This window comes from Phyllobates terribilis, unplaced genomic scaffold, assembly GCF_046119375.1.
Source record: "Phyllobates terribilis strain yellow unplaced genomic scaffold, ASM4611937v1 Scaffold_4__5_contigs__length_816908805, whole genome shotgun sequence".
Lineage (NCBI taxonomy): Eukaryota > Metazoa > Chordata > Amphibia > Anura > Dendrobatidae > Phyllobates > Phyllobates terribilis.
The window spans coordinates 312,478,493-312,493,380 of NW_027362764.1; the positions used below are offsets into that span (position 1 = coordinate 312,478,493).

The 14,888-nt window shown below is 41.0% G+C and overlaps 1 protein-coding gene across 4 annotated transcripts in view; it reads left to right on the forward strand.

Annotated features, from left to right (window-relative positions):
- The window catches only part of MTRR (5-methyltetrahydrofolate-homocysteine methyltransferase reductase), a 432,636-nt gene that overhangs the window by 269,683 nt on the left and 148,065 nt on the right, over positions 1–14,888 (forward strand). For all 4 annotated transcript variants that reach the window (XM_073678384.1, XM_073678385.1, XM_073678386.1 and 1 more), the window contains one exon: positions 3,657–3,849. In XM_073678384.1, the coding sequence (XP_073534485.1) occupies positions 3,657–3,849 (193 nt within the window). The remainder of the gene's footprint in view (positions 1–3,656; positions 3,850–14,888) is intronic.

Below are 14,888 nucleotides of genomic sequence, written 5' to 3' on the forward strand. Positions count from 1 at the left end.
GCTTTGAGATCTCATTTCACGGCAATCAGTGTGGGATGGAGGATTTAAAGCTAGCACTGTGAGATGAGATCTGGAAGCGTTTGGAATTAGAGATGAGCAGATCGCTTCACATAATTCTGCTCCAAGGTCCAGTTCAGGTGATCGCTGGCCATGCATAGGAGCTATGGGAATTTCCTTACACTCTGGGATCCCAGGCTCTGTTTATGATTAGCCGGACTGGTGAGATCTCATCAGGCACCCCACAGATGTCACACTATCCTGGCGAATGAAATGTTGCGCCTTGGAACCCGGACGCTCAGGAAGTCCACACAGCTCCTGTCCATGGCCAAAGATCACTGACCTGAACCGTGAGGTGCTGTTAATACATCTGTGTGTTGTTAAATGTTTTTAATGAGGTCCAATAATAAACTTTGTATGTTTTACTTTAATTGATATACAGGAGGTGTAAGGATACGCACACCTCCTGTATATCAATTAAAGTAAAACATACAAAGTTTATTATTGGACCTCATTAAAAACATTTAAAAACACACATATCTAATAAAAGGACCTCAACAACATGAGTGAACCAATTTCATGAATGTGGCATAAATGCGCAATAGTCAACATGATACAATGGTTTGCCAAGCACATAAATGAAAGGGGATAATATACACTACCGTTCAAAAGTTTGGGGTCACCCAGACAATTTAGTGTTTTCCATGAAAACTCATACTTTTATTTATCAAATGAGTTGCAAAGTGAATAGAAAATATAGTCCAGGCATTGACAAGGTTAGAAATAATGATTTTTATTTGAAAGAATAATTTTCTCCTTCAAACTTTGCTTTCGTCAAAGAATGCTCCCTTTGCAGCAATTACAGCATTGCAGACCTTTGGCATTCTAGCTGTTAAGTTCCTGAGGTAATCTTGAGAAATTTCACCCAATGCTTCCTGAAGCCCCTCCCACAAGTTGGGTTGGCTTGATGGGCACTTTTTGCGTACCATAGGGTCAAGCTGCTCCCACAACAGCTCAATGGGGTTGAGATCTCGTGACTGCGCTGGTCACTCCATTACAGATAGAATACCTGCTGCCTGCTTCTTCCCTAAATAGTTCATGCATAATTTGGAGGTGTGCATTGTCCTGTTGTAGGATGAAATTGGCTCCAATCAAGCGCTGTCCACAGGGTATGGCATGGCGTTGCAAAATGGAGTGATAGCCTTCCTTATTCAAAATCCCATTTACCTTGTATGAATCTCCCAGTTTACCAGCACCAAGGCATTCCCAGACCATCACATTACCTCCACCATGCTTGACAGATGGCGTCAGGCACTCTTCCAGCATCTTTTCAGTTGTTCTGCGTCTCACAAATGTTCTTCTGTGTGATCCAAACACCTCAAACTTTGATTCATCTGTCCATAAAACTTTTTTCCAATCTTCCTCTGTTCAATGTTTGTGTTCTTTTGCCCATATTAATACTTTCCTTTTATTAGCCAGTCTCAGATATGGCTTTTTCTTTGCCACTTTGCCCTGAAGGCCTGCATCCCAGAGTCGCCTCTTTACTGTAGACGTTGACACTGGCGTTTTGCGTGTACTATTTAATGAAGCTGCCAGTTGAGGAGCTGTGAGGCGTCGATTTCTCAAACTAGAGACTCTAATGTACTTGTCTTGTTGCTCAGTTGTGCAGCTGGGCATCCCACTTCTCTTTCTACTCTGGTTAGAGCCTGTTTGTACTCTCCTCTGAAGGGAGTAGTACACACCGTTGTAGGAAATCTTCAGTTTCTTGTCAATTTCTCACATGGAATAGCCTTCATTTCTAAGAACAAGAATAGACTGTTGAGTTTCACATGAAAGTTCTCTTTTTCTGGCCATTTTGTGAGTTTCATAGAGCAAACACATGTAATGCTCCAGATTCTCAACTAGCTCAAAGAAAGGTCAATTTTATAGCGTCTCAATTCAGCCAAACCATTTTCAGCTGGGCTAACATACTTATGCAAGGGTTTTCTATGATTTTTTAAACATTCATTAGCCTTCTTACACAGTTAGAAAACACAATGTACCATTAAAACACTCTAGTGGTGGTTGTTGGAAAATGGGCCTCTATACACCTATGTAGATATTGCAATAAAAACAAGACGTTTGCAGCTAGAATAGTCATTTACCACATTAACAATGTATAGAGTGTATTTCTGATTCATTTAATGTTAGCTTTATTGAAAAAAATGTGCTTTTCTTTCAAAAATAATGAAATTTCTAAATTACCCCAAAATTTTGAACGGTAATGTACATACAATTTCTTTGCCTGGTAACCATATGTCAATCAAAATTGTATAAATACAAGCATGAGTATAATATACTAAGCCTAATATCTAATCACATGACTATAGAACCAGTCTTCTAAGACATACATTCCCCAGACTCATAAAAACTTTCTTAAGTTTTGTCTTAAGCATGTGAAATGCATGCCTCAATGGGGTTGAAATCTGTTGATTGACTCGACCATTGCAGAATATTACACTTCTTTGCCTTTAAAAAACTTCTACGTTGGTTTCACAGTATGTTTTGGGTCATTGTCCATCTGTAATGCGAAGCTCCATACAAATCAACCTTGCTGCATTTGGTTGAATTTGAGCAGAAAGTATTGTCCTGTACATTTCCGAATTCATCCATTGGAAGCCATACATGCCCATTCTATCCCACTGCTTACACACCATTACAATCTATGGATCCATCTGTGTGTTGTCCATGAATAGCACTGTAAAGTATAGTAGAAGCTTTGTAATTTATTAATTTGTGAAAATCATGGATGGTAAAAACTGACCAAACACTGATGAAAATCAGATCCAAAACACTCATGACACTTGTACCATTTTTTTGCGCATGGAGACAAACATGGATCTCTGAACGAGGTCTAATGAAATCAGTGTCTGCAGGTAGGTGCATGCCATGTTACTCTGCAGGGCAATCTGAAATCTGACGAAATGCCATCTTTAGATCTTAGTTTACATAAGTTAAAAGAAAAAAAAAATTAACGGAGTTGTCCAGTCAAAATTGATCAGTCTGCAGACACTCTGTGTGACTGCAGACTTATGAATCTCCCCACCGCAGCGCAGGCACTGTGCACTGCGGGGATTTGCCAGTATGAGTCCCGATTTGCAATGTATGTGTTATACATAACCCCGGCCATTCAGCGCCACCTCGCTCCATACACTTGTATGTAGCGAGGCCTCGCCCCATCTAATGACATGGACGGCCAGTGGGCACGTCTGACTAGAAGGCGTGGCCTCACTCAATACAAGTGTGTGGAGAGCGAGGCCACGCTAAATGGCCGGGGTATGTATAACACATACATACCCTCCGTTACCGGGTCTCATACTGACAGATCCCCACAGTGCAGAGTGACTGCAGACTTATCGCTTTTGACCAGACAATCCCTTTAAGTAGTAAATATAGTGGCAGTGACTTGTAGGGTAAATGGAGTTGCAAAAACGTAATAAAAGAAGATTCTTCTGACAGACATCATGAAAATTCGTTAATTTTTAGTATTAATTATAGCCGGATAGGTTAGGGGATTAAAAGCTATATGATCCTCCTCTCTGAGGACAGAGTGATGAGTTTTGTGCAGAATGATTTGTATGGTATGCGCAAAAATTATTTTTTGCTTTTCTTTTCCTTAGCTCCAGTTTATTTCATCCAGGAAAATTACACTTTATCTTTAATGTCATCAACTTTGAGCCTTGCTCTGGAAGAACATTGCCGAGGAAAGGCGTATGTACTGGTTGGCTTGCTGAGCTTGTAAAGCAAAATGATTATGTATCTGAAGAAAAAGCTATTGCTGACAGTGTAAACATGACGGCTACAGAACCACAGGTATAACCTAGATAGTAAACACAGATTTTTGACTCGCTCCTAGATTTCTCTGCAGTATGAGGATTTATTAAAGAATACATTTTTAAAAAACTTGTGACATCGATGGGGATTTGGGTTTTGAGAGTCCCTCACCAGGTTCTTAAACTAAAGGTCTTAGCTTGTGAGAAGGAAAACTTCAGCAAAGGGTATGGGATTTTTATAAATCTCATGTGCACGGAGATTCTTTTTCTTATTTTGTGGAAATTCACAGGATATCAGTTTCTCCTGCTATAAATATGAGAATTAAGTGACAGTAGGAAAATCTGCAGACGTGATTTTATGAATAAAGTTTTATTAAAGCTACAGTGGGTACGGAAAGTATTCAGACCTCTTTAAATTTTTCACTCTTTGTTTCATTGAAGCCATTTGGTAAATTCTAGAAAGTTAATTTCTTTTTCTCATTAAAGTACACTCTGCACCCCATCTTGACTGAAAAAAAACAAATGGTGATTTTTTTTTGCAAATTTATTAAAAAAGAAAAACTGAAATATCACATGGTCATAAGTATTCAGACCCTTTGCTCAGACACTCATATTTAAGTCACATGCTGTCTAGTTCCTTGTGATCCTCCTTGAGATGATTCTACTCCTTCATTGAAGTCCAGCTGTGTTTAATTAAACTGATAGGACTTGATTTAGAAAGGCACACACCTGTCTATGTAAGACCTCACTGCTCACAGTGCATGTCAGACCAAATGAGAATAATGAGCTCAAAGGAACTGCCCAAGGAGCTCAGACACAGAATTGTGGCAAGGCACAGATCTGGCCAAGGTTACAAAAGAATTTCTGCATGACTCAAGGTTCCTAAGAGCACAGTGGCCCCCATAATCCTTAAATGGAAGAAGTTTGGGACCACCAGAAGTCTTTCTAGACCTGCCGTCCAGCCAAACTGAGCAATCGTTGGAGAAGAGCCTTGGTGAGAGAGGTAAAGAAAAACCTCAAGATCAATGTGGCTGAACTCCAGAGATGTAGTAGGAAGATGGGAGAACGTTCCACAAAGTCAACTATCACTGCAACCCTCCACCAGTCTGGCTTTTATGGCAGAGTGGCCCGACGGAAGCCTCTCCTCAGTGCAAGACATATTAAAACCCCATAGAGTTTGTTCAAAAACACATAAAGGACTCCCAGACTATGAGAAATAAGATTCTCTGGTCGGATGAGACGAAGATAGAACTTTTTGGTGATAATTCTAAGTGGTATATGTGGAGAAAACCAGGCACTGCTCATCACCTGCCCAATACAATCCCAACAGTGAAACATGGTGGTAGCAGCATCATGCTATGGGGGTGTTTTTCAGCTGCAGGCTCAGGACGACTGGTTGCAATTGAAGGAACATGAATGCGGCCAAGTACAGAGATATCCTGGATGAAAACCTCTTCCAGAGTGCTCTGGACATAGTAACATAGTAACATAGTTTGTAAAGCCGAATAAAGACTTGCGTCCATCAAGTTCGACCTGTTAGTTCTGTAATTGCTAAAGTTGATCCAGAGGAGGGCAAAAACCCCAAATGATTTGGCCAATCTTCACCTGAGGAAAAATTCCCTCCCGACTCTGAAACCAGCAGTCAGAATAAATCCCTGTATCAACCTACTATTTTATTTTTAAGTATATGCTGAAATCTGCCTGGTATCTAGAAATGCATCCAGTCCCCGCTTGAACTGGTGTAGTGAATCCGACATTACCGTCTCCTCACTCAGTGAATTCCATATTCTCACTGCTCTTACCGTAAATAACCCCTTCCTATGCTGGTGCTGACACCTTTTCTCTTCCAGTCTTAGTGAGTGCCCTCTTGTTACCGTAATATCCCTCCTTTTGAACAAATCTCGGGCAAGATCTCTATACTGTCCCCTAACATATTTGTACACATTTATTATGTCCCCCCTCAACCTTCTCTTTTCCAAGCTGAATAGTCCTAGTTTTGCCAACCTCTCTGGGTATTGCAGTCCCTCCATTCCCTTTATTAATTTTGTTGCCCTCCTTTGTACCTTTTCAAGCTCATTTATATCCTTTCTATATATTGGGGCCCATAACTGAGCACAGTATTCCAAGTGTGGTCTGACCAGTGCTTTGTACAGTGGAAGAACAATGTTCTCATCCTTTGCAGCTATACCTCTTCTGATACATCCCATTACCCTGTTTGCCCTTACAGCAGCGGCCTGACTTTGGGCACTCCAATTTAGTTTGCTATCAATCAAGATGCCCAAGTCCTTCTCCAACTCTGAATTCCCCAATGATTTCCCATTCAGTGAGTACTGGTGACTTCCATTTTTCCTTCCCATATGTATGACCTTACATTTCTCCTCGTTAAACCTCATTTGCCATTTAATGCTCCACCTACCCAGCTTATCCAAATCCCTCTGTAGGTCTGCACTGTCCTCTTTTGTATTAATTGTTTTACATAACTTTGTGTCATCTGCAAATATTGATATTTTACTATTTATCCCGTTGACTATGTCGTTAATAAAGATATTAAATAACATTGGGCCTAGTACAGACCCCTGTGGTACCCCACTAGTGACGCTTACCCAATCTGAGTATATTCCATTTATAACCACCCTCTGCCTTCTATCCTTTAGCCAGTTAGCTACCCACTTGCAGACATTTTCCCCCAGCCCCATCATTCTCATTTTGTATACCAACCTATTATGTGGCACGCTATCGAACGCTTTTGAGAAGTCGAGATACACGACATCCACTGGTTCCCCCTGATCTACTCGAGAGCTAACCTCCTCGTAGAAGTCAATCAGGTTTGTTTGGCAGGAGCGATTCCTCATGAATCCATGTTGGTTCGGGATTAAAAGATTATTAGCATCAAGATGCTCCGTAATTGCCTCTTTAATGAAGCTTTCAAAAATTTTGCCCACAACGGACGTCAGACTCACCGGCCGATAGTTTCCGGCGTCACTTTTCGCTCCCTTTTTGAATATTGGCACTACATTCGCCTGTCGCCAATCAAGTGGCACAGACCCAGTCTCAACAGAGTCCTTAAATATAAGATATAACGGTCTGTCTATCACATTACTTAGTTCCCTTAGTACCCGTGGGTGTATGCCATCAGGTCCTGGTGATTTGTTTATTTTAATGTTACTGAGGCGTTTCTGTACCCCAGCTTGGGTTAGATTTGTCATACTTAGTGGAGGATTAAGTTTGTCACTTCTCATTTCTCCTGTTAGTTCGATTTCCTTTGTGAAAGTTGTCGAAAAAAAATTATTTAATAGATTAGCTTTATCCTCATCTTTATCTATGATTTTGCCTTCCTCACTTTTTATCGGTCCAATATTATCCGATTTAATCCTTTTACTATTTATATATGTAAAGAACAGTTTGGGATTTGATCTACTTTCCCTAGCAATACGTCTCTCTGTTTCCTCCTTCGCTATTTTTATTTGTTTTTTACAGGTTCTCGTTTTTTCCTTGTAACACATTAGTGCTTCCTTACTGTTTTCCTGTTTTAATCTCTTGAATGCCTCTTTTTTGCTATTTAACGCCCCTTTTACGTTCTTGTTCAACCATATTGGTTTCCTCTTATTTCTGGCCCTTTTATTCCCATACGGTATATATCTCTCGCACTGAGTATTCAGAATTCTTTTGAAGGTTTCCCATTTACTATTCGTATTCCTTTGATTAAGAACTTTGTCCCAGTCAATAAGTTGAAGGCTTTCTTTCAGCTGATCAAACTTCGCCCTCCTAAAATTTAATGTTTTTGTTGTTCCCTTATTGATAACCCTACTGACGGGCATTTTGAAGTCGATAATATTATGGTCGCTATTACCTAGGTGCCCCCCTATCTGTACCTCAGTTATTCTATCAGGCCTATTAGTCAATATTAAGTCCAACACGGCCTTCCCTCTCGTTGGTTCCTGCACTAGTTGGGAGAGATAATTATCCTTAATATTTGTCAAGAACCTTTTACCTTTCTGAGATCTACAGGTTTCTGTTTCCCAGTCAATATCCGTGTAGTTGAAATCCCCCATTACAATCACTTCATTATGTTTTGCTACTTTGTCTATTTGTCCTAATAGCAGATTCTCATTCTCCTCTGTTATATTTGGTGGCTTATAGCAGACCCCCAGTAATATTTTATTATTATTTTTAGTTCCCTCTATCTCTACCCACATGGACTCGACCCCCTCTTCTCCCTCTCCTATATCTTCCCTTAGTCTGGGTTTTAGACATGACTTTACATATAAGCAGACTCCTCCGCCTTTCCCCTGTTTCCGGTCCCTTCTAAATAAACTATAATCTAATAAATTTACCGCCCAGTCGTAACTATCGTCTAGCCAAGTCTCTGTTATACCTACGATGTCATACCTCTCCTCCGATATAAGCGCCTGCAGCTCATCCGCCTTATTGGTCAGGCTTCTTGCGTTGGTCACCATGCAAGATAAAACTTTGTGGTTATTTAGCATCCTATTCTTCTCTAACGATCTAACTGTACTATCCCCACCCCCCTCTCCACCCTCATTATATTCACTTCTCCCCTTCCCCCTTGCTTGCCTCACATCCCACCTATTTCCTTGGTTCCCCCCCCCGTCTCTAGTTTAAAAACTCCTCCAACCTATTAGCCATCTTCTTCCCCAGCACCGCTGCACCCTCCCCATTGAGGTGCAGCCCGTCCCTACGGTAGAGCCTGTAGCCGACCGCGAAGTCGACCCAGTTCTCCATGAACCCAAACCCTTCTGCCTTGCACCAACTCTTTAGCCACTTATTCACCTCCCTAACTTCCCGTTGGCGCTCCTGTGTGGCTCGCGGGATTGGTAGTATTTCTGAGAAAACTACCTTGGAGGTCCTTGCCCTAAGCTTCCTACCTAGGTCCCTGAAATCATTTTTAAGGACCCTCCATCTACCACTCACTTTGTCATTGGTGCCGATGTGGACCATGACCGCTGGGTCTTCGCCAGCCCCACCCAGTAACCTGTCAACCTGATCCGTGATGTGCCGGACTCGAGCGCCAGGGAGGCAGCACACCGTTCGGCGATCCCGGTCTTTGTGTCAGATTGCCCTGTCTGTCCCCCTAATAATAGAGTCACCCACTACCAGAACCTGTCTTGCCTGCCCTACACTTCCCCCCTCCCTCTCATTACTGGAGCATACACTCCCCCGGCGGTCAGAGGATCTGTCGTGCTCCAATAATGCCGGTTCTGAACCAGCCTTCCTATACTTCTTCCCTCTATCCCTCCTAACTGTTATCCAGCTCCCTGCCTGTTCAGCCTGCACTTCCCCTCTATGCTCCACCCCCAGTATTGACCCATTGAGTGTCTGCTCGGTGAGCAGCAAACTCCGTTCCATGTTGTCGATGCTCCTCAGTACCGCTATCTGAGCACATAGATCCAGAATTTGGGCTTCCAAGTGCACGATATGCTCACATCTCTCGCAGCAGTATGGATCCTCGAGCGGTTGCTCACGGAATGCATACATTGCGCAAGATGTACACTGCACGGCTCCGGCCAACATGGACGTCATTCTAAATATGGGGATACAGTCAGTATATATATATACAAGTACAAAACACAATTATTTATATATAGGTGTATGGACGGGGGAATCAGATAAGTAGGTCAGGTGGATTAATTAAGTAAAAAAGTAAAGTAAAGAAAGAATGAAACACAGTCAGCAATTCAGTCCTAAGTCCTCCCTTCCAAACTCCCTGAATCCAAAGTCACTGAAAAACAAGTCACACACTTACTTTCGTTCGCACTTACGCTCCGGACACACGCAGCTCGTTCACACTCGCAAACTAAGAGATTTAAAGAGTTTTTTTTTTTTTTTTTTTCTCTTCCTTTTCCAGCAATGTACCCTTCACCTCAATGCACTTCCAAAGGACTTGATGTCCAACCAGCTGCCCCTTATAAACCCTTAATTATGACCCCTTCCCCTTAATTAAACCCTTGTGAGTAAATCTACACCTCAGGATTTTATTGCAATGTAGTTAACCCTTAAATACACAGGTAGTAAACTAAGAAACTAAAACTGTAGTGAGAAAATAGGTTTTAAAAAGCCCAATAAATCTAAACAGGTAGAAAAGCACTCAGCAGGTCACAATGCAGCACTCACCGCAATTCACACAGGTATTTTCTGCAGGATTCCCAAATACCTCTTCACTGAAAAACAAGTCACACACTTACTTTCGTTCGCACTTACGCTCCGGACACACGCAGCTCGTTCACACTCGCAAACTAAGAGATTTAAAGAGTTTTTTTTTTTTTTTTTCTTCCTTTTCCAGCAATGTACCCTTCACCTCAATGCACTTCCAAAAAGTGCATTGGCCAAAGGTTCACCTTCCAACAATACAATGACCCTAAGCACACAGCTAAAATAACAAAGGAGTGGCTTCAGAACAACTCTTTGACCATTCTTGACTAGGCCAGCCAGAGCCCTAACCTAAACCCAATTGAACATCTCTGGAGAGACCTGAAAATGGCTATCCACCAACATTCACCATCCAACCTGATGGAACTGGAGAGGATCTGCAAGGAAGAATTGCAGAGGATCCCCAAATCCATGTGTGAAAAACTTGTTGCATCATTCCCAAGAAGACTCTTGGCTGTACTAGCTCAAAAGGGTGCTTCTACTCAATACTGAGCAAAGGGTCTGAATACATATGACCATGTGATATTTCAGTTTTTCTTTTTTAATAAATTTGCAAAAATTTCTACATTCTGTTTTTTTTCAGTCAAGATGGGGTGCAGAGTGTACTTTAACGAGAAAGAAATGAACTTTTTAGAATTTACCAAATGGCTGCAATGAAACAGAGTGAAAAATTTAAAGGGGTCTGAATACTTTCCGTACCCACTGTAAGTAACAGGACATTTCCAAAAAAAAGCAGTGTCATTTAAAACATGACATACTAAAAGGAAACAAAAACCTCAGCAGAAAAAAATATTAATGCAAAGGCATGAAAAAACCCCACTAAAGAATGCCATGAAATGCTACAAGGTACCTTAACCCCTTCACCCCCAAACCTGTTTTCACCTTCCTTACCAGGCCAAATTTTTGAATTCTGACCAGTGTCACTTTATCAGGTTAGAACTCTGGAACGTTTCAACGTATCCCAGTGGTTCTGAGACAGTTTTTTCATCACACATTGTACTTCATATTAATGGTAAATTTTGATCTATATGATGTGTTTTTTTATGAATATATTGAAAATTTGACAAAAAACGTGAAAGTTTTGCGATTTTTCAAACAGTGAATTTTTATGCCCTTAAACCAGAAAGTTATATCACAAAATATAGTTAATAAATAACTTTTACCACATGTCTACTCTACATCAACATCATTTTTGGAACACATTTTTAATTTTTGTTAGGAAGTTAAAAGGGTTAACATTTTATCAGCAATTTTTCAAACAAAATTTACAAAACCAATTTTTTAGGGACTACATCACATTTTGAAGTAACTTTGAGGAGCCTATGTGACAGAAAATACCCTAACCTGCACCCATTAAAGTGCTCAAAACCACATTCAAGTTTATTAACTTTTTAGGCGCTTCACAGGAATTAAATCAATGTGGAAGGAAAAAATTACAATTTTAATTTTTCCCATAGAAATGTTGTTTTAGCCCCAAATTTTTAATTTTCACAAGGGTAACAGGAGAAAATGGACCCTAACATTTGTTGTGCCATTTCCCCTGAATATGCCAATACCTCATATATGGTGGAAAACTACTGTTTGAAGCATAGCAGTGCTCAGAAGAGAAGGAGCACCATTTGTCTTTTGTAGCGCAAAATTGGCTGGAATAGATAGTGAGAGCATTTACATGTTGCATTTGCAGAGCCCTTGATATGCCTAAACAGTGTAAACCCCCTACCAACTGACGTTATTTTGGAAACTACACCCCTCAAAGAATTTATCTAGAGGTGTAATAAGCACATTGAACCCCCAGGTGCTTCCTAGGATTTCATAACGAACTGTGAAAATGAAAACTTAGATTTTTTTCCCACAAAAATGTTGCTTTAGCCCCAAATTTTTTATTTTTACAAGATAAGCTGATATTAATTGGACCACACAATTGGTTTTGCAATTTCTCTTCAGTGCAATAATGCCCTATATGTAGGGGGAAACTAATGTTTGGGCACACGGCAGTGCGTGGAAGGGAAGGAACGCTCTTTGTCACATTTGAAGAAGCAGTAACATGCCAAAACAGCAGAAACCCACCACAAGAAGCCCCATTTTGGAAACTCCTTTTGCTGAATTAATCTAGAGGTGAAGTGAGCATTTTAACCCTCAGTTGAGTCACAGCTGAGTAATTAAAATTTTTTAATTTTTTTCCACTAAAACGTTGCTTTGGCCTCAAGTTTTTAATTTCCAAAAGGGGTAAAACTTTTGGTACAGTTTTTTACGCAATTTCTCCATCACCCCAATACCCCATATATGGTCGAAAACTAGTTTTGAGGCACAGTTCAAATCTCAGAAAGGAAGGAGCGAATGGTTTGAAGATGCTATGTCACATTGGCAGTGCCCCTGACATGCCAGAAAAACTGAACCCCTATAAATGACCCCACTTTACAAACTACATCAGTTTATTCATCTAGGGGTGCAGTGAGCACGTTGACACCACATGTGCTTCACAGAATTTTATACCATTGGGAAGTGAAGAAATAATAATTGCAATTTTACCACTAAAATGTTCTTCTAGCCCAAATTTTAATAGGCAAAAAATGGACCTTAGTTTGCTGTGCAATTTCTCCTGAGTGTACCAATACTCTACATCACATGTGTCAAACTCTGGCCCGTGGGCCAAATCTGACCCTCAGGGTGATTATATTTGGCCTGCGACACCATATAGAGGACTATGTGGGGCCATTATTCTGAATGGAGGACTATGTGGAGAGCTGTATGGAGATTTCAGATAGGGCATCATACTGTGTTAGGGTCACCATACTTTGCCAGTGGAGATGAGGGGGGTATAGTGGGGTCATCATGCCTTGAGCCTGGAGTGTACTGTGCAGGAATTCACTCTGGGGGTATCATCCTGTGTATGATGAATACTTTTGTTGGCATCATACTTTATTGGGGCAATGAAAAGGCAAACTAAGGCTTCAATAGGAGTCAAATTACTTTGAAGGGCTGCAAAGTTGTAAGATATGCTCTTCTGTGACCCCATCGAATATTACGTTGTTTTTCTTTTTTTGGTGGAGGGGGGCGGGGTCCAATTAGAACTTATTCTATAGGACGCCATTATTTCTTTGTGCGCCCCTGCCCACAAGAAAATACCCATTGCTCTGGTCATGTGGTCTGTCTCTTAAGATTGATTAATTAAAATGTACTTTTTTTTACCCCTTTAAGTTTGTTTCCGTATTAGATGATAAGGAAAAACTTCCTCAATTGTACACTTTTTTAAATAAATATCAAAGTTGGCCTGCGACTTTGTCTAAGGTTATTATTATTATTTATTATTATAGCTCCATTTATTCCATGGCGCTTTACATGTGAAAAAGGGGGTATACATAGCAAAAACACATAAAATAATCTTAACAAAACGAGTCAGCGACTGGTACAGGAGGAGAGAGAACTCTGCTCGTGACGGCTCACAATCTACAAGGTTTTCATTTTGGCCCTCTGTGTATTTGAGTTTGACATCCCTGCTCTACATGTAATCTGGAACTACTTTCAGGCACAGTGGAAAGCTCAGTATCTCGAACCGGGCACCATGGTGTCCGGCGGACAGCACAATATTTGGGTACAGGTATAGGGGGGAGAAAGGCCCTACCGGTAGGGAACAAGGGATGGGGCACCTCTTGACACCAACCTGTGTCTGTCCCTAAGCTCCCCTTATACCCTATGTGGGTACTTCCCCCGCCGCCTAATCCCTGACTGTCACCTCAACTTACCCTAGCTAGTGAACTGGCCAACAAGGACGCTAGCCTTATCACAACTGGTAAAGTAACACAGGGTAAGAAGATAAACAAACGACTGGCAGCAAGAAAACAACAACTTGACTTATAAAAAGCAGCAAAGCTCCAAATCTGCAGCAAAAACTCCAATAACGGCACCAGGATACGGAACTCCTACAGTGGCTCCACACCTCTAGCTGGTCTGCATAGAAATTAACTATAACCAATGGTCAGCTGAGGAGTCATGTGTCTATTTAAAGGAAGGTGGGAGTCGTACCAACCAACATCAGCTGACCGGCCTCAAAAAGCTGACAGCAAGAGACTAACGTTTAACCCTTGCTGGACTAAAGGAAAAAAACTACAATTTACAATGGGGGAAATAAGTATTTGACCCCTTGCAGTTTTTTTTTAAGTTTTCCCACTGACAAAGACATGAACAGAGTATAATTTTAAGGGTAGGTTAATTTTAACATTGAGAGATAGAATATCCCCCAAAAAATGAAGAAAATCACATTGTATAAATTGGATAATTTTTTTTTTTTGCATTTTGCAGTGAGAAATAAGTATTTGATCCCCTATAAACCATTATGAGTTCTGGCTCCTACAAACCAGTTAGACGCTCCTAATCAACCCGTTACCTGCATTAACGATAGCTGTCTTACATAGTCACCTGTATAAAAGACTCCTGTCCACAGACTCAATCAGTCAGACTCTAAAACTCTACAACATGGGCAAGACCAAAGAGATTTCTATGGTTGTCAGGGACAAGATCATAGACCTGAACAAAGCTGGAATGGGCTACAAAACCATAAGTAAGACGCTGGGTGAGAAGGAGACAACTGTTGGTGCATTAGTAAGAAAATGGAAGAAATACAAAATGACATTGATCTGGGGCACCATGCAAAAACTCACCTCGTGGGGTATCCTTGATCATGAGGAAGGTGAGAGATCAGCCTAAAACTACCCGGGGGGAGCTTTTTAATGATCTCAAGGCAGCTGGGACCACAGTCGCCATGAAAACTATTGGTAACATATTACGCCTTAAAGGTTTAAAATCCTGCAGTGCCCACAAGATCCCCCTGCTCAAGAAGGCACATGTGCAAGCCCGTCTGAAGTTTGCCAATAAACACCTGGATAACTCTGTGAGTTATTGAAAGAAGGTGCT